The sequence below is a fragment of the Melanotaenia boesemani genome, chromosome 21, assembly GCF_017639745.1.
Source record: "Melanotaenia boesemani isolate fMelBoe1 chromosome 21, fMelBoe1.pri, whole genome shotgun sequence".
Lineage (NCBI taxonomy): Eukaryota > Metazoa > Chordata > Actinopteri > Atheriniformes > Melanotaeniidae > Melanotaenia > Melanotaenia boesemani.
The window spans coordinates 4,085,856-4,107,241 of NC_055702.1; the positions used below are offsets into that span (position 1 = coordinate 4,085,856).

The 21,386-nt window shown below is 38.1% G+C and overlaps 4 protein-coding genes across 6 annotated transcripts; 3 read left to right on the forward strand and 1 right to left on the reverse strand.

The window, feature by feature from the left end:
* Window positions 1–482: 482 nt before the first annotated feature.
* On the forward strand, window positions 483–8,856 carry plaub (plasminogen activator, urokinase b). Its single transcript, XM_041973457.1, has 11 exons — window positions 483–619; window positions 709–769; window positions 842–946; window positions 1,028–1,181; window positions 3,542–3,639; window positions 4,905–4,946; window positions 5,024–5,219; window positions 5,313–5,464; window positions 6,353–6,493; window positions 6,585–6,733; window positions 6,819–8,856. Exons 1-11 carry the CDS (start codon window positions 566–568, stop codon window positions 7,011–7,013), a joined length of 1,347 nt encoding a protein of 448 aa, XP_041829391.1. The 5' UTR covers window positions 483–565; the 3' UTR covers window positions 7,014–8,856.
* A 2,868-nt stretch (window positions 8,857–11,724) lies between these two features.
* Window positions 11,725–13,729, forward strand: LOC121632213 (DELTA-stichotoxin-Hmg2b-like). The gene is made up of 3 exons (XM_041973463.1): window positions 11,725–11,856; window positions 11,978–12,089; window positions 13,199–13,729. The coding sequence occupies exons 2-3, from the start codon at window positions 11,986–11,988 to the stop codon at window positions 13,626–13,628; spliced, it is 534 nt and encodes a 177-aa protein (XP_041829397.1). The 5' UTR covers window positions 11,725–11,856; window positions 11,978–11,985; the 3' UTR covers window positions 13,629–13,729.
* Window positions 13,730–14,756: 1,027 nt separating this feature from the next.
* On the forward strand, window positions 14,757–15,756 carry LOC121632212 (DELTA-actitoxin-Afr1a-like). The gene is made up of 3 exons (XM_041973461.1): window positions 14,757–14,902; window positions 14,981–15,106; window positions 15,206–15,756. Exons 2-3 carry the CDS (start codon window positions 15,003–15,005, stop codon window positions 15,654–15,656), a joined length of 555 nt encoding a protein of 184 aa, XP_041829395.1. The 5' UTR covers window positions 14,757–14,902; window positions 14,981–15,002; the 3' UTR covers window positions 15,657–15,756.
* A 316-nt stretch (window positions 15,757–16,072) lies between these two features.
* On the reverse strand, window positions 16,073–21,310 carry LOC121632211 (endonuclease domain-containing 1 protein-like). 3 transcript variants are annotated; one of them, XM_041973460.1, is made up of 3 exons: window positions 20,957–21,310; window positions 20,341–20,512; window positions 16,073–18,148 (listed from the first exon to the last, which is right to left on the reverse strand). In XM_041973460.1, exons 1-3 carry the CDS (start codon window positions 21,001–21,003, stop codon window positions 17,528–17,530), a joined length of 840 nt encoding a protein of 279 aa, XP_041829394.1. In that variant the 5' UTR covers window positions 21,004–21,310; the 3' UTR covers window positions 16,073–17,527. The 3 variants fall into 3 exon arrangements, with proteins under 3 accessions (XP_041829394.1, XP_041829393.1, XP_041829392.1); XM_041973459.1 differs by having other exon boundaries at window positions 20,341–20,722; window positions 20,957–20,971; XM_041973458.1 differs by lacking the exon at window positions 20,957–21,310 and having other exon boundaries at window positions 20,341–20,927.
* Between the last annotated feature and the right edge of the window lie 76 nt (window positions 21,311–21,386).

Genomic DNA, 21,386 nt, shown 5'->3' on the forward strand with positions numbered 1-21,386 from the left:
TTTCACTCAAGGAACTATATGATAAAGAGTATTTACTTATAAAAGATGAGATGTTTTAGTACCATCTCCTCTACATGTAAAAGAAAATGTTTATCTTTCATTTACATATGAGCTTATGTTCTGTCATATATATCTTGGACATCCATGTGATGCTTATTTTAAATAATTGGTCTTGGAGATGTGCTGAGGCATTCACACACTATAATGAATGATAGTCACTGGAAACATTTAGTGTATTTTGCAGTAGTAAAAGCCAAAGTTATCTATACTTCAGTGCTATAAATGCAGCATCCAGGAAGCTGCAGGCCTTCTCCTGGCATACTAGACAAGTTTCCAGCAAATTGATATGGATTAACGATGACTCACTCAGTCGTGCATGCATGCAGCTATTTCTTCCTCCAGTGGGCCAGCCAGCTGTCAAGCAGCTGTTAGCCAATCAGAGCTCTCCATCCTCCCAGCACAGAGCAGACTAAACAGAATAAACCCCGAGGAGGCGCCCATACAGCGCTCTGCAAGCACGCTCATGCAAAGTCTGTTCTGATTTAGACCTTTGCAGTGAAGCAACATGAGAAGTTTAGATGTTTTCGTGTTCATGCTGGCAGCTCTGTCAACAGCTGAGGTAGTAAGACATTTTTATCTTTTTAATCTGAAACTCTGAATATGTTTTTAATTATTCATAAGTTTATCTTTCTTTTTAACATATTTCAGGGCCTTTGGAAGCAGAAAAGAGATAAAAGATTTTCTATTTTCTCCTCCTCTGATAGTCCAGGTAAGCAACTCAACATTCAGTAGGACTCTGCCGTTGAATGTTGAGTGTGACATGTATCGTTGCTTCTTATAGCTGGGATCTGCCTTAATGGAGGCGTCTCTGTCTCATCGCTAACCACTGGTGAACATCTGTTTTGTCTTTGTGCCGATGGTTTTGATGGAAGACACTGTGAAAAAGGTAAAAAGCTTATCTCTAACCCAGATTTTATTTACATTTTACACATTTGAATCACCCTGTGATATCTTGCTGTTCCTGCAGTGAAACGTGAAGAGTGCTATGAGGGCACTGGGTTGTACTACAGAGGCAAAGTGTCTGAATCAGTCAGCGGACAGAGGTGTGAGATGTGGGATGCAGACAACAGGCGGCGTTACCTGTTTTCAGACATCCGCTCAGGAAGGCACAACTACTGCAGGTACAGTGTTCAGTCTGAATTCAAATTTAAAAGTTAATAAACTCGTCCCTTTAGAGGGATTTTCAGTGCAAAACAATAAGTCACAGTGATGAGTTTTAAACTATGATCCCACAGAGAGATCTATTTATGGATAAGAATCCTCTCCTCTACTAGAAATCACTGAATGGTTTGATATAACAAATTATCTTTAAATGTAATGTTTTTTCGTTTTATGTAAAGGCCTTTGAATTGTCTGAAACATGAAATGTGTAACAAGTAAACCTGACCTGCCTTAATAAAACAAAAACAAACACTGGATATTGTAATGGGATTTTTTTCATATAGACACAATTAAATAAAAAAATGTATTAAAAATGTATGTACAATACACACACAAACACACACACACAGACACACACGTGTGTTTATACACACATAAACACACACACATAATATAAAACACTTGTATTTCTAAATTAATTTAGACCAACAACATGAACAAAATGAACAAACAAGCAGTAACATACCACTGTAGATAAAAACTGGCTCTTGTCCCAGTGTGTTGAGAATATTAATAAACAGTTAGAAAAAAATTATATAAACTATTATAAACTATTCTATTAAATAGAATTCTGGTTCTTTCAAGGAGGACGAGACCAATGTTTTCTGAATATTAAGTAAACAGGAAATAACTAAATGAAAATAAAATGAGAATAAATAAAACAAATAGATAAAATTTATAGATTAAGCTAGGTAATGATGCACTTGCTGTGAGCTAACTATGCTAATGTAATTTTCACCATTAAATGGAACGCTCTCTCTTTAGCTTATTAAAATAAACATAAATATAAGTTTTAAAAAATGGTATTTTAATAAAAGACTAAGCCTTAAGTCATTTATTAAGGCAAAATGTTAGCATTAGTTTATAGTCCATAAAGTAGCATACATCTTTCTCACTAGCATCATTCTAAGTGATGCCAAGTTCTAATAGCTCATTTTACAGTTCTTTTTCCAACTTTATCTATCAAGCAGCTTTAAAATAACCACAGCTGAAACAAAGTGCTGAACACAAATAAAATCAATATATTGAAAAAATGACTTAGTGTTTGTTAATTGGCATTATTGTTTAGCACACCATTAGTATTGTTGTTAAATGTATTGGCAATAATTTTTGTTTGAGTAAAGGAAACATCAATACAATCGACATATCACAATGTCTCAGGTATTTCTTTTCAACTGATTTCTTATCGATGTCAGATGGCCTTGTCAGTCTTCTTTATCCATTAAGTAAGATTCTTTAGTACACGTCTATGCAGTTATAGTTATAAAATATATCATCCCAAGTTAATTTATTTATTATTACTTTTTAAAAAATGGCAACTTGTTTTGAATAAATGTGGCATTGTGAGATATTATGATAGCTCTGTGTCTGTAACACTTAATATAATCTACCAGTTAATGATCACAACATTTACCATGTTCCCCAAACTAAGGGCAAACTAAGGGCAAACTAAGGGCAAACTAAGGGCGAACTAAGGGCAAACTAAGGGCAAACTAAGGGCGAACTAAGGGCAAACTAAGGGCAAACTAAGGGCAAACTAAGGGCGAACTAAGGGCAAACTAAGGGCAAACTAAGGGCAAACTAAGGGCAAACTAAGGGCGAACTAAGGGCAAACTAAGGGCAAACTAAGGGCAAACTAAGGGCAAACTAAGGGCGTTGGCATCTGGCCCACATACAACCTCACTGTATGTCCTACAGCTGGACCATTTTTTGTGCACCACATTCGTCATCCTGTTATCAGCCAGAGGCTGAGAAAACCAGCCCAGATTGGACTCGCAGCCCACACCAAAGCCTCAAGGCTCTGACCTTTATAACAACTATTAGATCTCTCAGTGGTAAAACTTCTCACATGGGATCATTACTGTTTCAGCCGTGAACTCTTAACACACACACATTTAAATTTACACACATATATATAAATATAAAATAAAATAAAGAAAGGCAAACTGTAAATAAATAAAATAACACAATTATGTAAATGTGTAGCTGAGACAACATATTGTTGAAACTTTATTTTCTCCAGAAATTTCAGGTTGTTTATAACCGTTTATAAAAGGATAGGTCATTAAATGTACACATCTTAAAAATGTACTTGTTTTTCTTTTCACTAAAACAGAGGAAAATATGAAGTTTCCATTATTTCTAGGTTATTATGTGGTTATTTTTAACAGGTTCAAACCAAAATTGAGCTGAATGTAAATTGTCGCCAGGTGCAGTACTGGGCTGAAAAATGATTCTACAGGTGGTAAAAAAAGAAGAAAAAAGATTAAAATAAGAACCACTGCATTCGTGTGATGGGTGACATCTTGTTTTCTTTTAGAAATCTTCACTACAGACGCCGTCCGTGGTGTTACGTTTGGAAAGACCAGCAGCTGGTGTGGGAGTATTGTCAAATTCAACGTTGTGGCCTTCAGTCCTGTAGGTATTTTCTCTGGGGAACTGGAAAAAATCTGTTATTTATGGAAGCACAACTCAAAACATTGACAAATTATCTGATAATTATTAGATTGAAAGTTATAGTATTGAGATTTAAATGTTTAATTATGAGTGAATTCTAATTATCATAGATAAAACGGAATAATTATGGAATAAAAGTCATTATTGTGAGATAAAAGTCATATTTATGAGATTCAGTCACAGTTATAAGATGAAAAGTCATAATTATGAAGTAAAAAGTCATAAATATGAGATAAACTCCATAGACTTTCTGCATTTTCTCCACCACCATGACTACCATTGTCATTAAAGACTATATAAGATTAAAGATATCTCATAATAATGACTATTTAATCTCGTAATTCTGATTTTTTCATATCATGGTTCTGACTTTATTATGTCCTAATTATTACTTTTATCTTATTATTATCAGAATCAGAAATACTTTGTTAATCCCTTTGTAATTCCTCAGGGAATATTATGACTCTTTCATTTAATAATCATGATTTTAATCTCATGATTGGGATTCTTTCACATCGTAATTTTAAGCCTTTTATTTTATAATTATGACCTTTTCTCATTATTATGACTTTTAACATCACAATTATGACTTTTATCTGATTATTATTATATGTGAGATCAAATCATTTTAATCTTATAATTATGACTCATTAAATTTCACAATTTAGACTTTTTCATATCATGACTTTAATCTCGTAATTGTGACTCTTTTACGTAAAAATTTTATGACTTTTATTCTATAATTATGACTTTTATCTTATAATTATTACATCTCTTTTTATAATACTGGCTTTTTAATCTAATAATTCTGACTTTAAAATTTCATATTTATTCATTTTGAGAATCTTGTACTCATAAAGCACTTTTCCAGTCAGTGTGGACACTCAAAGTGCTTCACACTACCTGTCACAGTCACCCAGAAACACAGCTGATAGGGACATCAGGAGGCCAGGGACACTTCAACATATAGTCAGGTAAAGCCTGGAATTGATCCGCCAACCTTCTGGTTGGAAGACAACTGCTCTTCCTCCTGAGCTACAGCCACTCAAACACAAGATTTTTGTCAATTTTTTTAACTTTAGAGTGGCAGGAAAGGGCTTCCATAGATGCTGAAACCAGGTTAACTAAGCTGTGCTTTGCATCTGGTAGAGTTGAGGTTTTGAACTTTTAGAACAAGTTCAAAGTGCATGTTTAATGTGCGTTAAAACACCTCTTTAATCCCACAGTTACAGCTGCACCTCCCCCTGCACCCACTGAGTCACAAACACGTAAGTGCATACCGCATGTTTTCTATCAAACTTTGTTTTTTCTCTGACCCAGTTCTGAACGTGGTGTAATCCTCCAGCTGCAGGGCTGACATGTGGTCAGCGTACCAGAAGAAAGCAGATGAAGATTGTGGGTGGAACAGTTGCCACTGTGGAATCCCACCCTTGGGTTGCTGCCATATTCTGGCATAGCAAATCCAAGAAGGTTTACCGCTGCGGGGGCAGTCTGATCGCCCCCTGCTGGGTCCTCACAGCCGCCCACTGCTTCCCAGATGGGTAGGAACTGAGATCATTTGCTGTAATCACATCAGGTGCTGAGAAATGACTGGGATCAAACCTATACTGTGGTATTTTTTTCTTCAATCTCAGGTCTCATAATAAGCCACGACGCTTCTCCGTCATTCTGGGAAAAAACGCCCTGAAGGAGAGCGACCCAGCTGTGGAGCAAACGTTCAGGGTGGAGGAAATCTCCATCCATGAAGGGTTTGACAACAGCGAGGGAAACTTCAACAATGACATTGGTACGAACACATCTAATAACCAGACTGCAAAACAACCCAAACGACTGTTTATTTTTGTTTATCATTTTATTATTTACATGGGAATTACAACTTACAAATTACAAGGGATCAATAAAATAATAAATTTCATCACAGGTGTCTGGAACTGAAAAATACAGTATTTTATGTTATGATAAGATCTAGAGATTTCTTTAAATGTACATACCTGAACGTTTCCACGTGTGTGTGTGTGTGTGTGTGTGTGTAATCCTGACCACATTAACCGACTCACCTCATAATGCGAACTGAAGTCTGATCTAGAAGACAGAACAAGTTATGCCCCTGCCTTTGAAATACTTTATCTTACCTGGAAAAATTTGGAAATGCAGTTACACTTATGTATAAAACATTGCAGTTAATGTTTTCTATGTCATTTTCACATTTACTAAATTCATCACACGGGCCAGATTGGACATTCTAGCAGGCCGGTGTTGGCTCCCGGGCCGTAGGTTTGACACCCCTGGTCCAGAAAACTGGATCAGACTCCAGCTCATAGCAGAAATATTCCACGGCTTCATCTTTATAGTGACTCAACTTTAACTTCAAATCATGTTTCATTCGTTGTACCTGGAAGTCAGAACTCCTCTGAATTCCCACTTTGCTTTTTCTTTGCTAACAAATTCACATCAGCAGTTTTATATTTAATTTCAAAAAGAGAGCTAAAAATGCTGTATCAGGAATTTATTTTATTTATTTATTTTCTAGTTAGAAGATGGAAAAGATGATTTGCAGTTCACTTGACCAGCACATTGAATATTTAATTATCCTGACATTAAATTTACAAACATTTTTTACTTTTATTTTGTGACTTTTCGCCGTTTTGCAAACTGTTTGCAAACTGTTTTGCAGCCCTGCTGAAGCTGAAGGCCGGTAGTGGAAAATGTGCGGAGGACACCGACTCGGTGAAGACCGTCTGCCTGCCGCCGCCTCGGCAGAGACTCCTGCCAGGTGTCGCCTGTGAAATCGCTGGATATGGGAAAGAGAAATATGGTGAAGAAAGTCTCCTGAGTAGCATTAATGTAAAGCAGATCTGCATGTTGATCTCTGTGTAGCCAGAATAATTAAACCTTCTTCTCCCCAGGTTTGTGGCACATGTCTCAGACCCTTCGAGAGGCTCAGGTGAATCTCATCGCTGACAATGTGTGTAGACAAAAAGATTATTATGGAAACATGATCACTGACAACATGTTTTGTGCCGGTCGTCCTGACTGGAGCCAGGACGCCTGTGAGGTATGTGAACATCTCTGAGTTAACGTCACAAACAAATCAGTTCAAGAAATCACGTTTCCTTTAATGCTGCTCGTCTCTGTCACAGGGCGACTCAGGAGGACCGCTGGTATGTGAGGTTGGCGACAGGTTCTTCCTGTTCGGGGTTATCAGTTGGGGTGATGGCTGTGCGGCTGTACAGCGACCTGGTGTTTACGCCAGAGTTACTAATTACAACAAGTGGATAGAAGAAAAGACGGGCCTGACCTCCATCACTGCTGGAACTTTGTTCCCACAGAAATGATTTTGCACTGAAGATATGAACCGTTAATGCTGCCATTTCCACATAGGCCTTATAAAAAAAAAGATAATTTTGTTATCTTTCCAAACAATTTTTTAAGAAAGGACCAAAGCTAATGATGACTAGCTCAATGAATCTTGTTTATGTTCCCATTTCCAATCGCATATAGATGATGTGACTAATGAAAAGTAGAAAAAAGAGTAAAAAGAAAAAGAAAAACCTTCATGTATGTGCAAAACAATTTATAAATAGTGGTATTTGCCTGTTTTCAGGAAGACTTGATGGAATTGAAGGGAAATAAACAATTTCATCAGTCCTGGCAAAGATTACAATGACAGAGTTCGCCAGATGTTCCTGCTCTGAACCAATAATCATTAAACTCAAACAAGTTATCAGTGTCTCCCCAGATATGATATAATATCCCAAATATTCCCAGAACTGGAAGTAAAAGAAGAGCTTCCCCTAATGGATGTCCACTGCAGTTGTTTATTTCCCTTTAAAGCTTTCTTCCAGTCAGGATGATACAACAACTTGCAGCCTAATCTATTGATTGGAAACGAGCTAATGGAAATGTTGTTGATCTAAATTAATTTTTTGCAACTTTTCAAGATTGCTTCAGATTTGCTTTGTAATGAATGAAAACCCAACTAATCTGTGATATATCTTAAAAAAAGTTGTGCCTTTGTGCTGAGCTTAATTCTTCATACTCTGGCATGAAATGTGGATTAACCTGTCACTAGGAATAGTCCACAATAAACATACATTATTTTTTCCTGCTCTTCATCAGGAGTTTGTAGGTCCCAAAGTAATTTAATTACAAAGCAGCTGGATACCTGTGAGAATTGTGAAATCATAGAGCAGTGTTTCCAGATCCTCAGGACTCCCTGCCCCACATGTTTTAGAAGTAACCTTACTTTAACACACCTGAATTAAATGAATGACTGCAAAGAACTTGATGATGAAGTTTACTCATTTGAATCAGGTGTGTTGGAGTAGGAACACGTCTAAGACATGCAGGGCAGTGTGTCCCAAGAACCTTGACTGAGACACACTGAATTAGAATAAATCTCCCTGGGCCCTGATCTCTTCAAAAAAAGACATCCTATATTTGCAGATTGAGGGTGCATTTTTCCCCCCAAAATCAGCTTTGAACAAAATATGAAATAAACATGCAACTCAAAGAATAACTAGTTCCTTAAATCCCCATATAAACAGAACCAACATGGTGCTTATTTTTTCGGCCTCGGGCCGGGGAGCTGATGTAGCTGACTGTGCTGAAAGCAGGCAGTCAGACAACACTGAGCAGCTTCTACCTTCTACCACTTGTTCAAGTTCACTCACAACTTTGAAACTAAAATTTTTCATCCACTTACCTGTTCAGCATACTTTTTAAAGTCCCTCCCCTTTTCAAACGTTTTAGGAGGGACGTCCCAGATGGTTCTCTGACACAAACTGATGCATCAGGTTATTAGACAGGAAAAACATGTGTGTGTATACCAGTGTTTTTGCTTGTTTTCTTTGTTTTCAGTCATTTTTCTATTAATTTTGATACATTTTTTTCTACAATTTAAAGAAAGCTTAATGTCTATTGAACATTTTATCCTTATTGTGCAAAACAAATTAGTAGTTTACCACTACTCAAAAATCATTTATGAGTAGTGGTATTATTTTCTATAAAGTCAAATGCTTGAATATGCCATTTTACTAATGCATTTATGCTGCAGAGCAGAGTTGAAGACATCAAATCTGACACACTGTACTTTTGTATGTAATAAACAAAAAATGTTGTCGGTGTTTTCTTGATAATGGTTTTGTACATTTGAGTTTAATAAACTTCAAAAAGTTATTTTAAGCTATATGTTAATGACTAATGGATAATACACAAAAATATCTCTCGTGTTGAGATGGCGTTACATTGATTCTTCCTTTTTTCCTCGCTTTGATCCTACTTGTACACCTACCAGTGGAGCAGCGGGACACATGCCTTACCTTGTTACTCTGTTCAAAAACTTCTAAATCCCCTTACGATATGCTGTGTTATGATAATTAAGCTGTAAATGTTTGCAGTATTAGAAAAGTGTGGTGAGCTCCTGGTTCAGGTGGTGAGTAGACTTAGCTCTTTGCCCCCAGCTAGCGACTTCAGCATACTCCTTCATCAGGGTTTCTGTCATTTGTTGCATTTCACCACCATCTTGTGGTCAAAACAAGACAAAAGTTAGAATACAATAATCACTAACTGTCTTGTAAACACACACACACACACATATATATATATATATATATATATATATATATATATATATATATAGCAGAGAACTCTGCTCTTTAGAATATTTTACTTTTGACATGAATGAATTTGAGCCCCCTCCTCATTAATGTCTGTCAGTTCTGAATCCACAGAAACACATTCAGTAAATGATCCCTCATCCCTCACACACTGGAACGGTTTCTACAGAACTCATCTTTATACCCTGCAGCTTTGATTTGACCACAGGATGGAGCTAAAGTGGTAAAAACCAGCAACAAGGAGCAAAAGTTGTCTAGTGATGCTGTAGTTGTTGTAAAGGTTGATTAATGAGGTAAAAAATCCATCTCAGCATTAACTAACCAGTTAATAAGGACCAGCAACACATGAACCAACAAATTAAACAACTTTACTTAAATTAATAAATGAAAGATTTGGTTTAGGTTTTTAGGATTTTACATTTTCATAAAGGTTTGTACATTAGTTAGCTACATTAAAAGCCAGATTTTTATTTTCTTTCACCAGTTATTTGCATTTCTATATAAACACAGACAGTTTCTGGTTTGGTTGTGCTGCTACATGTCATTTCTTGTGTTAGCTGTCAGCTGAATGGCAGATTACAATGATGAGAAAGTGTCTGCAGAGGTGGAGGAGATGCTCAGAGATCACAAACTACCGCATAAATAAGTCCAGGGCTTCCAACATGGAGGTCAGTCCTTTTCTTTTTTGTCTTCCTTTTATTGTAAAGCATCTCTGTTTGTTCTTGTTTGCTCCCTGCAGCTTCTTTGAAGCTGTTTCTCTCCTTGTTGTTGTATTTAGGTGATTTCTGGTGATTTTGTGGGGCTTTCTTTTTTTCTTCTTCTTTTTTTTTTTCTTTTAATGTTTCTTTGGGGTCATTTGGTGTCTCAGAACACTCTTACTGTTTTATTCTTTCAGCTTTTTTGGTGAACTGTTGTAGTCATTGTTCCTCAATGTGGTAATTTTTTGGTCTGTGGTTATCTTGCATTATTTGTGGTAACGTTTCACTTCTTTTTTTTATATTATCTTTTGTAAATTCTTTACACCTATTTCAGCTCTGCTTTAAACTCATCTGGATATTTTGTGTTATGTTGTGTTTGTGTTTGTTTTTTTTTGTTTTTCTTAGTCATATTCTGCGATTTTTTGTGGCTACACCTATTTTAATTGTTGCTTTGCATATTTCCTTTGGGTATTGTTTCTGTTTATTGTCATTTTATTGTGTCTTTGGTTTTGTTTTATTACAGGAGGACTGGGTTCTTAATTCAGTTCAACGTTCATTCAGTTCTTTTGAACAAAACTCTTAGGCTCAAAAAAAAAAAAAAAAAAAAAAAGAAAACAGTGTGTGGAAAATTTTAAATCTTCATCTAAAACTTCCCAGACATTTCTTGGCAGGTGAACCAGGCTGGACGGTTTGGGCTTCACTTGACTTGACTCACTGTGTTTAGTTTGTGTTTCTAGGTGTGGCTACTTACTGTTAGACTTAAATAAACTTTCCCTGGTGGCTGCAACAGTGGAAACCTACTGAAAAGCTGTTTATGCATCAGAAAGGATGGCACATTGTATTAGCCACTGCAGTGGACATTGGTCAGTCATCTGCATACACTGACAACCAGTGTATGCAGATGACTGACCAATGCATTCAAAAGAACTGAATGAACGGTGAATTTGAATGAAAAGTATCTGCAAACAAAGAACTTGAAAGTGAACTCATTCGGATTATGTGAGGTCTTGTAACAGTCACAGCCTACATTTTCTGCTTTCTACTTCACGCTACGTTACCCATGGTGCATTGTGCACTCGCTCTGCAGCAGCACTAGTGCAGAGAAGCTGCAGATGCAGCGTGCACATCAGATGCCTCATTGACTTATCATTATTTATAGGAATATTACAAACTGTATGGAAATTAAATCTAACATTTCAGTGCTAATGATGTCCACCTGCGCCTAAAAAACTAGTCACAATATCAGATTCATCAACTTCTAGGAAAGACATGAAGTTGGATCATCAGTCCAGTGTGAGAAGATATCTATAACATTCCTAATCATTGCAGCATATTTTTCCCTTGCTTTTATGTTAGGGACAAGGTAAACTGAACAAATTACCTTCTGTTACACTGGAAAAGGTTTTTTAGACAAATAAAAGAAACTGTTTTTGTCCTCTGTCCATACATCTGATCCCATGCACATCCATTTTGTGTAATAGATTTTCAGATCTAGTATAACTGATTTCATTACAAGACACAACACCATAATTTCTTGTATTTCTTCAGTCTTTCATTCTCACTTCTAACCTAAAAAAAACTGAAGTCAACTGAAGTGTAAACTAGTTCATGAGCAGCACGACACTGCTGACAACCACAAATAATAAAGATTTTTAAAGAGAAATAAAAGAGAAAAAGTTGTTTCACTGCTGTTTCTGTACAAAACTGAAAGACAAAGTTATTGCACACAGTGGGAGTGACATGCTGTGCTGCCCACCCATCGGCTCATGTGTGAGGTGTGACCGAGAGGGCGTGACTTCACACTCACCTCCAAACCTGTTGTCAGACGACTACCTGCCATTCTGTGTGCAACTGTGCCCGAAGTAAGTACGCGTATTTGAAAATGTTTAAGCAGTTTTTACTAAAGTTGGAAGGGTTTTCTAGAAAAGTTGTTAAAAATCAGGAGACTTTTCTCTGTTCTTGTCTCTTTTCTTTGCCCTGCAGCCATCACCATGCCTGAGTCTGCAGAGTCCCACTCCACCACCCTCACCACCAACCGCAACTGCACCATAGAGATCACCAACATCAGCAGCAGCTTCTGCCTCGTCAACCCAAAGTAAGAATCCCCTGCAAGTTTTCGAAACAGAACCGGTGACATGTCTGAAACTCACGTTGCGGGCCACCTGCACCATCTCATTTTTCATAAAAGCAAAATATGATGTAATTTGCTGTTTGTTTGTGCAAATCTTATGACAACATAAAATAGATTCGTCATGCTTAGTTGTTTATAAGTTGTTACAGGTGCACCAAAAAGCTTCTGACAATGAATAAAAATAATGAGAAAAGTTTAGAGTTGACATTTATTTGATTTATTCACAGTCCCAGTCAAAAGTTTGGACCCAGTTTTCAATTGATTCTAATGGACAAATGTGTCTAAACTTGTGACTGGTACAGAATGTATATATTGTAAATAATAAAAATTAAAATACAACAAACTGGGAGACTAATGGAGCCTCTGTCTGCACATGGTGTAACAGAACTGTTTTTGTCTTAAAAGTTTTTTCTTTTCACACATTTCAGTGTTAATTTGTCTTTTTTGTTTCTATTCAGTTGTTTTGCCGTTTTTTTTGTTGGTCATTTAGTTTCTCCTTTGAGTCTCTTTTGTTAAAATGTTTTATGTATCTGAAGTTGATTTACATTGTTGCTTATTTTGTCTAATTTTGCAGGTTTTTTATTCTTCTGTTTTTCTTTCATCTCTTTATTTTGTTTCTCTTCAGTTTGTGTTTGTTGTGTGCACCTGATAATTTTTTGGTTTTCTGTTTATTTTGTGTCTCTACTTGTAGCACAATCTCACAAAAAAGACATTCTGATGTATGTTTTTTTTGCATTTAGTGGCATGGCTTTAAGTGCCCCACTTGTCATGTGTAGTCGTTCTCCAACCCCTCCAACCTCCGAACTATTTAAAAGTCCATATGTGACTGTTTTGCTAAATATTGTGACACTGTGGAGATATTTTATTATGTTCAGTGGAACAAGCAAATAACCAAACATCTGTCATCAGTTCAACTTCGTATCAACAAAGTTGTTTTAAATTATGGCTCATAAGAGCCACATGGCTAAAATTCACCTTCAGCATCAGTTTTACTCTCTAATATAATCATCACACATCAACACTGGGTTCAGACTGTCATATGAACCGCTCTGCTTCCTCCTGGTGTCGTTCAGGGTTCACATGGAGAGCGGTTTTACCTTCAGCCCTCCGCAGCCCACCGTGCGCACCACCAAAGCCGAAGTGTGCTCTTTCACCAAGGACGACAACACGGCAACGGGCGCTGTGGGCGTCTTGACCTACGAGCTGTTCAACATGCAGCAGCGGCACTCCAACGAGCTGATGGCCATCATGTTCTCCGTGCCCTTTGACTACAACTTCTACAAGAACTGGCTGGGCGTGGGCATCTTCGAGCACACGAGAGCCTGCGACGGGAAGCTCTTCGACCTCATGTACAAGAGTAATGATTTCACCAACTTTGTGCGGCAGCAGGCCAACGGGTCTGGGGTGGCGTACCAGGGCCGGACGCTGGACCTGAGGGCCTGCATGTCCGATGAGGGTAAAGCCATTATTAAGCTGGAGGTGTATGACAAGATGGGCAGATGATTGTAATGCCTAGGGAATAAAATGGTGAGAAATAAGTATGTCATTGTTGAGGCATTCTTGTCATTTTTGGTGCTTGAAATGAATTAAAAACATTAAATCAGCTGCTTGTCTTTGATGCTTCTTTAACTTTCAATTTGAGGAAAAAACATTGCATATAAAAAATAAATGTCTGCATAGCGCTGTGCATCCACCCCTCATGTAGCTATTGATATGCTTGATATATGTATTTTACATTATTGGAAAGCTTGAATAGTCACCTTTACAATAAGTTATAACTTGTAAGGATTGTTTATTTGTGGAAGGAGCAACACAGCTAAACGTTTGGATTGTGCCCCCTAAAATGTGCCAGATATTCGTACTCTTCTGGGTTTCTTATTGGATGATTGAACTTTCCCAAAGTAAAAACAATATGTATGACCATTTGTACACGTTATTCATGCACACTGTCAGCAACCTCAGTAGATGTGGAAGATCACACAGCTTGGTACCGCCCTCTCATGCTGGTCACCAGTTTGGTCACATTTAGCTGTGGGAGTATCCTTTAACCAGGAATTTGATGGATGCCTTCACTGATCATCAACCAGCACAAAGCTCTGGGGCATTATCCACACATTTAGCTGTGTTGCTCATTCCACAGAAACATAATCCTTACAAGTTATACCTCGTTGTAAAGGGCACTTAAAAGGCTTTTATAACAATGTATAATACAACAGGAATTGGTATTATCAAATGGAAAAAATGGTTGATAAACACAAATTTCCTTAATTTTTGTGGCTAAGTTTAACTTTAGTGTCTGAACCCTCTAAGAAAAGCTTTCTTGTCATTTCTTCTAGCCTTGAGAAATAGTTCTCCAGACTTCTTGAAGGACTTTCCAAAGCTCTTTATTGGATATTGGCTTCCTTTTATTCTGTTTTCTGTACAGACGACCCCACACTGATTCAATTTGTCTCCCAATAAATGACTAACTCTGGGACAAAAGGTCTGGGGCATGTGGAGATTTTGAGGTATGAGGCAATGTCAGTGGAAACTTAACAAACTGGCTTGTAGCTTGGCAGAATGCAATTTTTCTAACTGCTGGTTACACCCTCTGTTTGGTGATTCTGTTTTTACATATGAGGTGAAGATGGGACACAGAGTTAGAGGTGGGGAGTGGCAGGCTGGAGGTGTGCCGTGGGTGGAGTCTCACATTCCCCAAGCAGACTCACCTAAAGACTGAACTCAGTGTTTGAAATCTGTCACTGCCCGAGCGAGCGATTCACCAGTGATCAGGAGAGGTAAGCTGCTTTATTCCTGCTGTGTTTGAAGGTTTACCCAGACGTAGATTAACAGCAGTGCGTCTGTTTGATCTGCAGTTAAAACTTAAGAAACACCACCATGAGTGAAACAGCAGAAGCTTTGGCTGCAAGCCTGAAAACCAGAAGAAACGTCACCATCGAGATCACCAACCTCACCAATAACTACTGCCTGATTAACCCCAAGTAAGTGCAAAATGAAAGCAGGTTAAGATGAATTTACCTTAAAAAAATAGGAGATAAAATAGCAGCTTGACTTTCTAAATTTTCTTTCTACTTGACAAGAGTTTACCTGGAAAGCGGCAGCTGCCACAGCCCTCCCCAACCCACTGTGCGGCCCCTGAAGACTGAAGTCTGCAACTTTGGCAAGACCAGCGCTAAAGCCATGGGCGCAGTGGGCGTCCTGACATACGAGCTGTTTGAGAGGCAGAGCAACAGCGCTAGAGAGACACTAGCCATCTTATTCTCTGTGCCCTACGACTACAACATGTACAAGAACTGGCTGGGTTTGGGGATCTACAACCAGGGCAAAGAGTGCAACAAGAGTCTGTATGAAGAGATGTACTACAACAAAGAGCAGCAGGGCTTTGTGCGGGAAGAGGCCAAAGGCTGCGGGCTCACCTTTGAGGGCAGCAGCCTGGACATCAAGGCAACCATGTCCCCCATGGGCAGGGCCATTATGAAGGTGGAGGTTTGGGACAAGCTCTTTGCTCCCATGATGCAACGGCCTTACTGAGCTGTTGATTCAGTTTTCATCCAATTAAAGCCTCTGTTGTGAGCTTTTAGACATGCTACTTGAACATCTGGTCATGCAATAAAACCAGAATGAGTTAAAACTTGTGTCATGAGTCGTCTCTGGTTTATCTATTTTTATTTTAAGGCACAAACTTAACTATAAGTGCTGCTTTTACATTTAAACATGATTGGACCTCATCTGAAAGCACTAGTCTGTTATTGCTGTCTGCAGGGGCAGGTTTGCAACATTTTTATCAGGGGGGCCATGCAGGGGTACAGACAAAGAAAAGGGTGGTGCACGAAACTTTGTAAAATAAATAAATAAAAAAGCTTGTAGGGTTTTGGAACTGATTACTACAACTAAAATGGTCATGATGTAAAAATAAAGCAAAATAGAAGTGCACTGTATGCTGCAGGTAAAGTTTATTCATGCTTTCATGTTTTTTTTCATGTAAAACACAAGCTGTAGGTTTGAGGTTAAAAATTCATGTAGAGGTTGCCCCAAAATTCTGGTGAGTGACCTCTGGAGATGCTGAGGCTGATCAACAAAGTCGTCTAAAATCAATCAAAAGAAGTAAAAATTACTATTAATTTAAGAAGATGTTTAGTTTTTTATTTTTTTTAAGGGTCAAAGCTCATGCATTAAGGTATAAAAATTCATACACATGTGAATTTATGGGTAACCAGTAACTATTTTATACTTTAATATCAGCCAGCTGAAAATGCTTATAACTTGCTGATCCAATGATTTCTCATATTTTAGATAGTCGAGGCTCCACCAACTGCAGGCAGAGCATTTCACCAACCAGCTACATGTGCTGCACAAGGTCGCCACCTACTGGTCTGAACTGTTTGGTCCACATCTGTAGAATCATAGACTCTCTTCCCTTTGTCTAACTGAACCAATATGTCCTTTGAGGTTTGATATTTGCATAATATGTTTTAGGATAAAAATAATTAGCACTAGCTCAACCTGAAACCTGGAAGCAGAGGGATTGAAGGGCCAAGGGAAGGTTTAAAAGACCTGAGTCAAGCTAAACTAACTGCTAAAACAAACACATCCAGTTAAAAATGACAGAATACCCTGCTGTCAGTTTTACACAGAAACAAACTCTTATAACAAACAAAAAACACATTTTAAAAAATCTGTTTTTCCCTGATACTGATACCAGTATTGGCCTGATATTATGTGCGTGTACTAGTACTCGGTATTTATAAAAGTATTCCGATACAGAACCTGATAGGGCTGTCAAACTTAACATGTTGCAAAGAGATTAATCTGCAATTAATGCATATATTTTTTAATAGATTAACGCATAAACGAGTCATTACTCATGCTAAATTAAAAATCTGAATTTTGCTTTATCTCTGTGAGAGAAGCTGAGTTTGGGCATATGTGTGAGTGTTACAGCGATGAACAGAATCCACTTATTTCTCCTTATTTATGAGGTTTCTGGCAGTTTTCAAGCCTTATTTAGAGGATGATCGCAGGATGACCACTCCGTCATCACATCAAACACTGGTCCACACTCCTAACCAGTGAACTGTAATGAGGTTTATTAATAGTCATATCAGTATTCTGTGTTAGCAAGAAAAATGGGAAACTGGTGCATCCCTAGTTTTGTGTTTATAAGAACTAGATGGAATTACTTTGATTAAAATCAAGCTGGACTTCTCCAGTTTGGGTGAGTTGTTCATCAAAATATCAAGACATTCAAGTCTGGGTTAGTTCCAGCTGAACCTAACCAAGTTGTTTTTGTGCCTAAACCTAACTTTATCCAGACTAGTGGAAGACAACATGTTTTTCTATAGTTAGAAGTTAAGATCTGGTTTAGAGAAAAGCTGAGTCACTCTAAAATGCAGCAGGAAAACTCAGCCTGATCCGGTGCACTGCTCATAAAAAACGCTGACCACTGTGTTGAATCTGTCCTTCAGGTACATCTCCAGCATCTCCAGTGGCATCGGTCTCACATCATAACCCCTGAACTGTTTCTTGGCCGTCTTGTCGATCGGCACAATCTCCTCTGTGCTGTTGGGGTCGTTGCGTCCGATTGCAGCAAATGTAGGAAATTTTTGTTTCAGTTCTTCAGGAAGACTGTGGTTGTAGTTCGGGCAGCAGTAGGCAGACCACATGTACTCCGGCACCGCCACCCGATGATTCCTGAGCCAGGGCTCGGCGCTGGCGTATGGGATGATGCCAGTCACTACGTAGGCCTCTGTGAGGCAGTAGGCTGCCAAGGTCTTGTTAACGGTCTGCTCCAAGATCTCCCAGGGCCCATCGTTGGATCCTGCCTTTTGAGGAACCACGTTTGTGAGGGTGAAAGTGGAGGAGCGACACTCATGGGTCTGGTGGTGAAGGCTGGGGTTCAAGTGGCCGCGAGAGTAAGTGGAGTTAATGTAGTCCAGCTCCACTGCCTGGCTCTCCACCACGTTCTGGTCCAGGGGTCCCGGCGGGAAGGAAACCATGTTGCCATCGGCTCCTGGATAGGCCAACTGTTTATGAGCCAGAGAAAGAAGTCATCTTAGAATCAATTACTAACAAACCTCATTGTGATTTATATTTAATTTATTGTAAAAAAAAAAACTGACATCAGACACACATGAGACTTTCCAGCTTGATTAACCCAAAGTCTAAAATATTCCTTTCCTTGTTTCATCTACATGTAATCTTTTAAAAAGTCACCATCTGGAAGGTGGAGGAGTATCTTATTGTTAAAGTTATTTAAACCTTGTCGGTCACTTCAGTTTACTACCCTCAGACAAAAAAAAGTCTTCTCCCAAAAACGTCTGAAAATCTAAAGATCAATATTCTTTTGTTGCACAAATCAGTTTTAATCCTAATCAAAAATACAAAATGTGTAATTAACCCAATTATTTTAATCCTTTAAATGCTAATTTAATTACAAAAGTCACTGTTTTTATGAATAAAAGATAAATAAAATATATATTGGGGAGCTGTTTTTGTTGGTTACTTATTTTTATTAGTGTTGAATGTTCTATAATAAGTAAAAACATGTCTTCTGATCGGGTACGAGTATCTATGACTATGTGTATGTATGTGTATGTTTACGTTGAATATGGCTGTAGTAGGTGCATATAAAATTTAAGTCTTAAGTTGTTATGTAACTAAAAATATCAGGTTAGTTATCAGGCCTAAATCAGGAGGTTATCATGTTTATTTATTATTTAAGGAGAAGGGGTGGGAGTTCATAAGTTATACTTCTTCTCACTCCCTTTCGAATATGTATTTGTATTTTTAATAATTGTATACTTGTTTTTTTATTTTTGTTTTATTTTGCTTTTCGTGCTTATTCGAAATAAAAAAATCCCCCCCCCCCCCCCCCCCCCCCCCCCATAGGAGTGAAGCTGACTGAACAATGTTTGCAAACAAAAGTGGAAGAAAAAAATCCTCAAATGACCCAAAAAGGTTGTAAATAGTTTCCTGATGTCCTGAAGACCTTCAAGACAAATTCAAACTGGATTTCAAAGCTACTCAAGAGAAACACTTTCTTCCACAAAATCATACCGTAATGGGTTAACACATTCAAAACAGTGGCCAAAAATGAAGGTTCGCATTTCTTACAAAGGACAAAAAAAGTCACTAATGACGTGCAGGCGTTAACTTTAACCAATGAGAAGCATCTCATTACTTAACCAAGTCTGAAGACTACAGAAACCCCCAGGGAACACATGGAGTCAAGCCTGTGTTTATTTCCATTCATATTTTTATACCTACATTCAGTTAAGACACACAGGATCTAACTTGCTGTGTTCTATACTTTGGTGTGTGAAATCTTAGGCTTAATTTTGAATATAAAGCAAACATTGTATTGTGTAGACTTTGTGCTGCTTTTTGCATGAAAAGTTGTTTATAAATAAAATTTAATTTAATTTTGTGCAGAAAAGTGATCATCTAACAGACTCTGATTACTCCTCCATGCACATCCAGTTTCTTCTGGTGTTTCTGGTCTGCATCTGTTTCTCACAGCATCCAGTTAACATAACATGTAAACGCATGTGACACGTGTTCTTGTTAACAGAGGAAGTGTGCTGTTGCAAACCCAAATTAAACACCCTGTCTCAGTAAGAAAAACTAGTCCATGGACTTCTTACTTCCAGATTGGACAACTGACGGTTCTGATGAGATTTAGAAGCAGAGATCACATTAAAGTCATTTTAGCTTTTCTTCATTGGCTCCCTGTTTAATCCGGAAAAGAGTTTAATTATCCTGAAGTGCAATGAAATGATTTTATTGTCAACTGGCACAATAAAAACAAAACTGAATTTAATTCTAAGTTTTTTTCAGAGAAAAATGAGGCTATTCCAGCTTGCATATTTTTATTAAAAAGATTTTAACTCGCGCCACAAATAGACTTCCTGGCAAGGAACCGACCAGCAAGCCTGGCATCATGTGACCACTCACCGGTACCATGCATTGCTGAGCATGAACTCACAGAAGCTCAGTTCTGCTTTTTTGGGACAAATTTCCTCTTGTTTTTATTTACTGTATGATTATGTAAAATATTACACTGATGCTAAACTAAATAATCAGTTTCTATAAAAGAAGACAACTAAGACAGTTGAGGAATATTCACTTAATATCCGTATGAAACCAGTCAACTCACTGGTCTGCTTTTCATACTTGTGTTGACCAATCTTTTTGTTGTTGAAGTCGATGCGCTCACCTGCGGTTCGAACTTCCAGGAAGCAGATGGCCTCTTTCCTTCAGGGACCTCGTACAAATAGGCTGAGAACCATGGTGAGCGGCGGTATCTGCTGTACAACGTGGCAAAGCGATACTGGTTGTGGTAGCGCTGGCAGATTGGGGTCCCTGTCAGACCTTTTGGAGGCCAAGATCTGTAGAAGAACAGCAGACATGGGGTGAAATCCCCAACATCAGCTGCACACGGGCAGCAGCCGGCGGTGAAGGCCACAGCGAGCAGATAGAAGAAAAAATGTGACATTTTGATATGAAGGCGAGACTTGCAGATGTCCTGATATGTGTCATTCCTTCACAAACAACACGCAGAAACCGGCTGAATGCTGTTCCCTTTTCATTTACACAAGCTGTAAGTGAAAGCAGAAGCAGTTTTTTTCTGAACAGGAAACAAAGTCATTGGACAGGTCTGCTGAGGCTGCACGTCATACAGGAATCTATGGCCTACCCATGGATTCCTGGCATTCAGTAGCTTGGATTAGTTTGTTTGTTTTCTTTTTTACTAGTGTTTGCTTTAGTCTTTACGCGACCCTGAACTGGAGGCTTTAATCTTATCCATGTGTAGATCTGTCTCTAACCTCTACCTGTGATAAGCTGCAGGTGGGCTTGTCTGATAGAACAAGTGAATCATTATAATTATGGTTCAAAGGCCAGCTCCTCTTTGCAGCCAGGTTGTCTTTCCTCCTCTCCCTCCTCCTCTTCCTAACAGATTTCCTGCACAGAACTGTTCTGAGAATAATTTGATCAGCCATCTCCGGTTGGATTGAATCCACTTTTAACCTGTTTGGTAATAGTTGTCTTTCCGGTTTTTTTTTTACTGGATAATTTGAGATTTTTCCGCATTAGTTTCTTTTAATTTGCTATAATTTATAGGTCCACTTAGTCATTTCTAATCAGCCAATCACATGGCAGCAACTCAACACATCTAGTCATGTAGACATGGTGAAGATGACTTGCTGAAGTTCAAACTGAGCATCAGAATGAGGAACAAAGAGGATTTAAGAGACTTTGAAC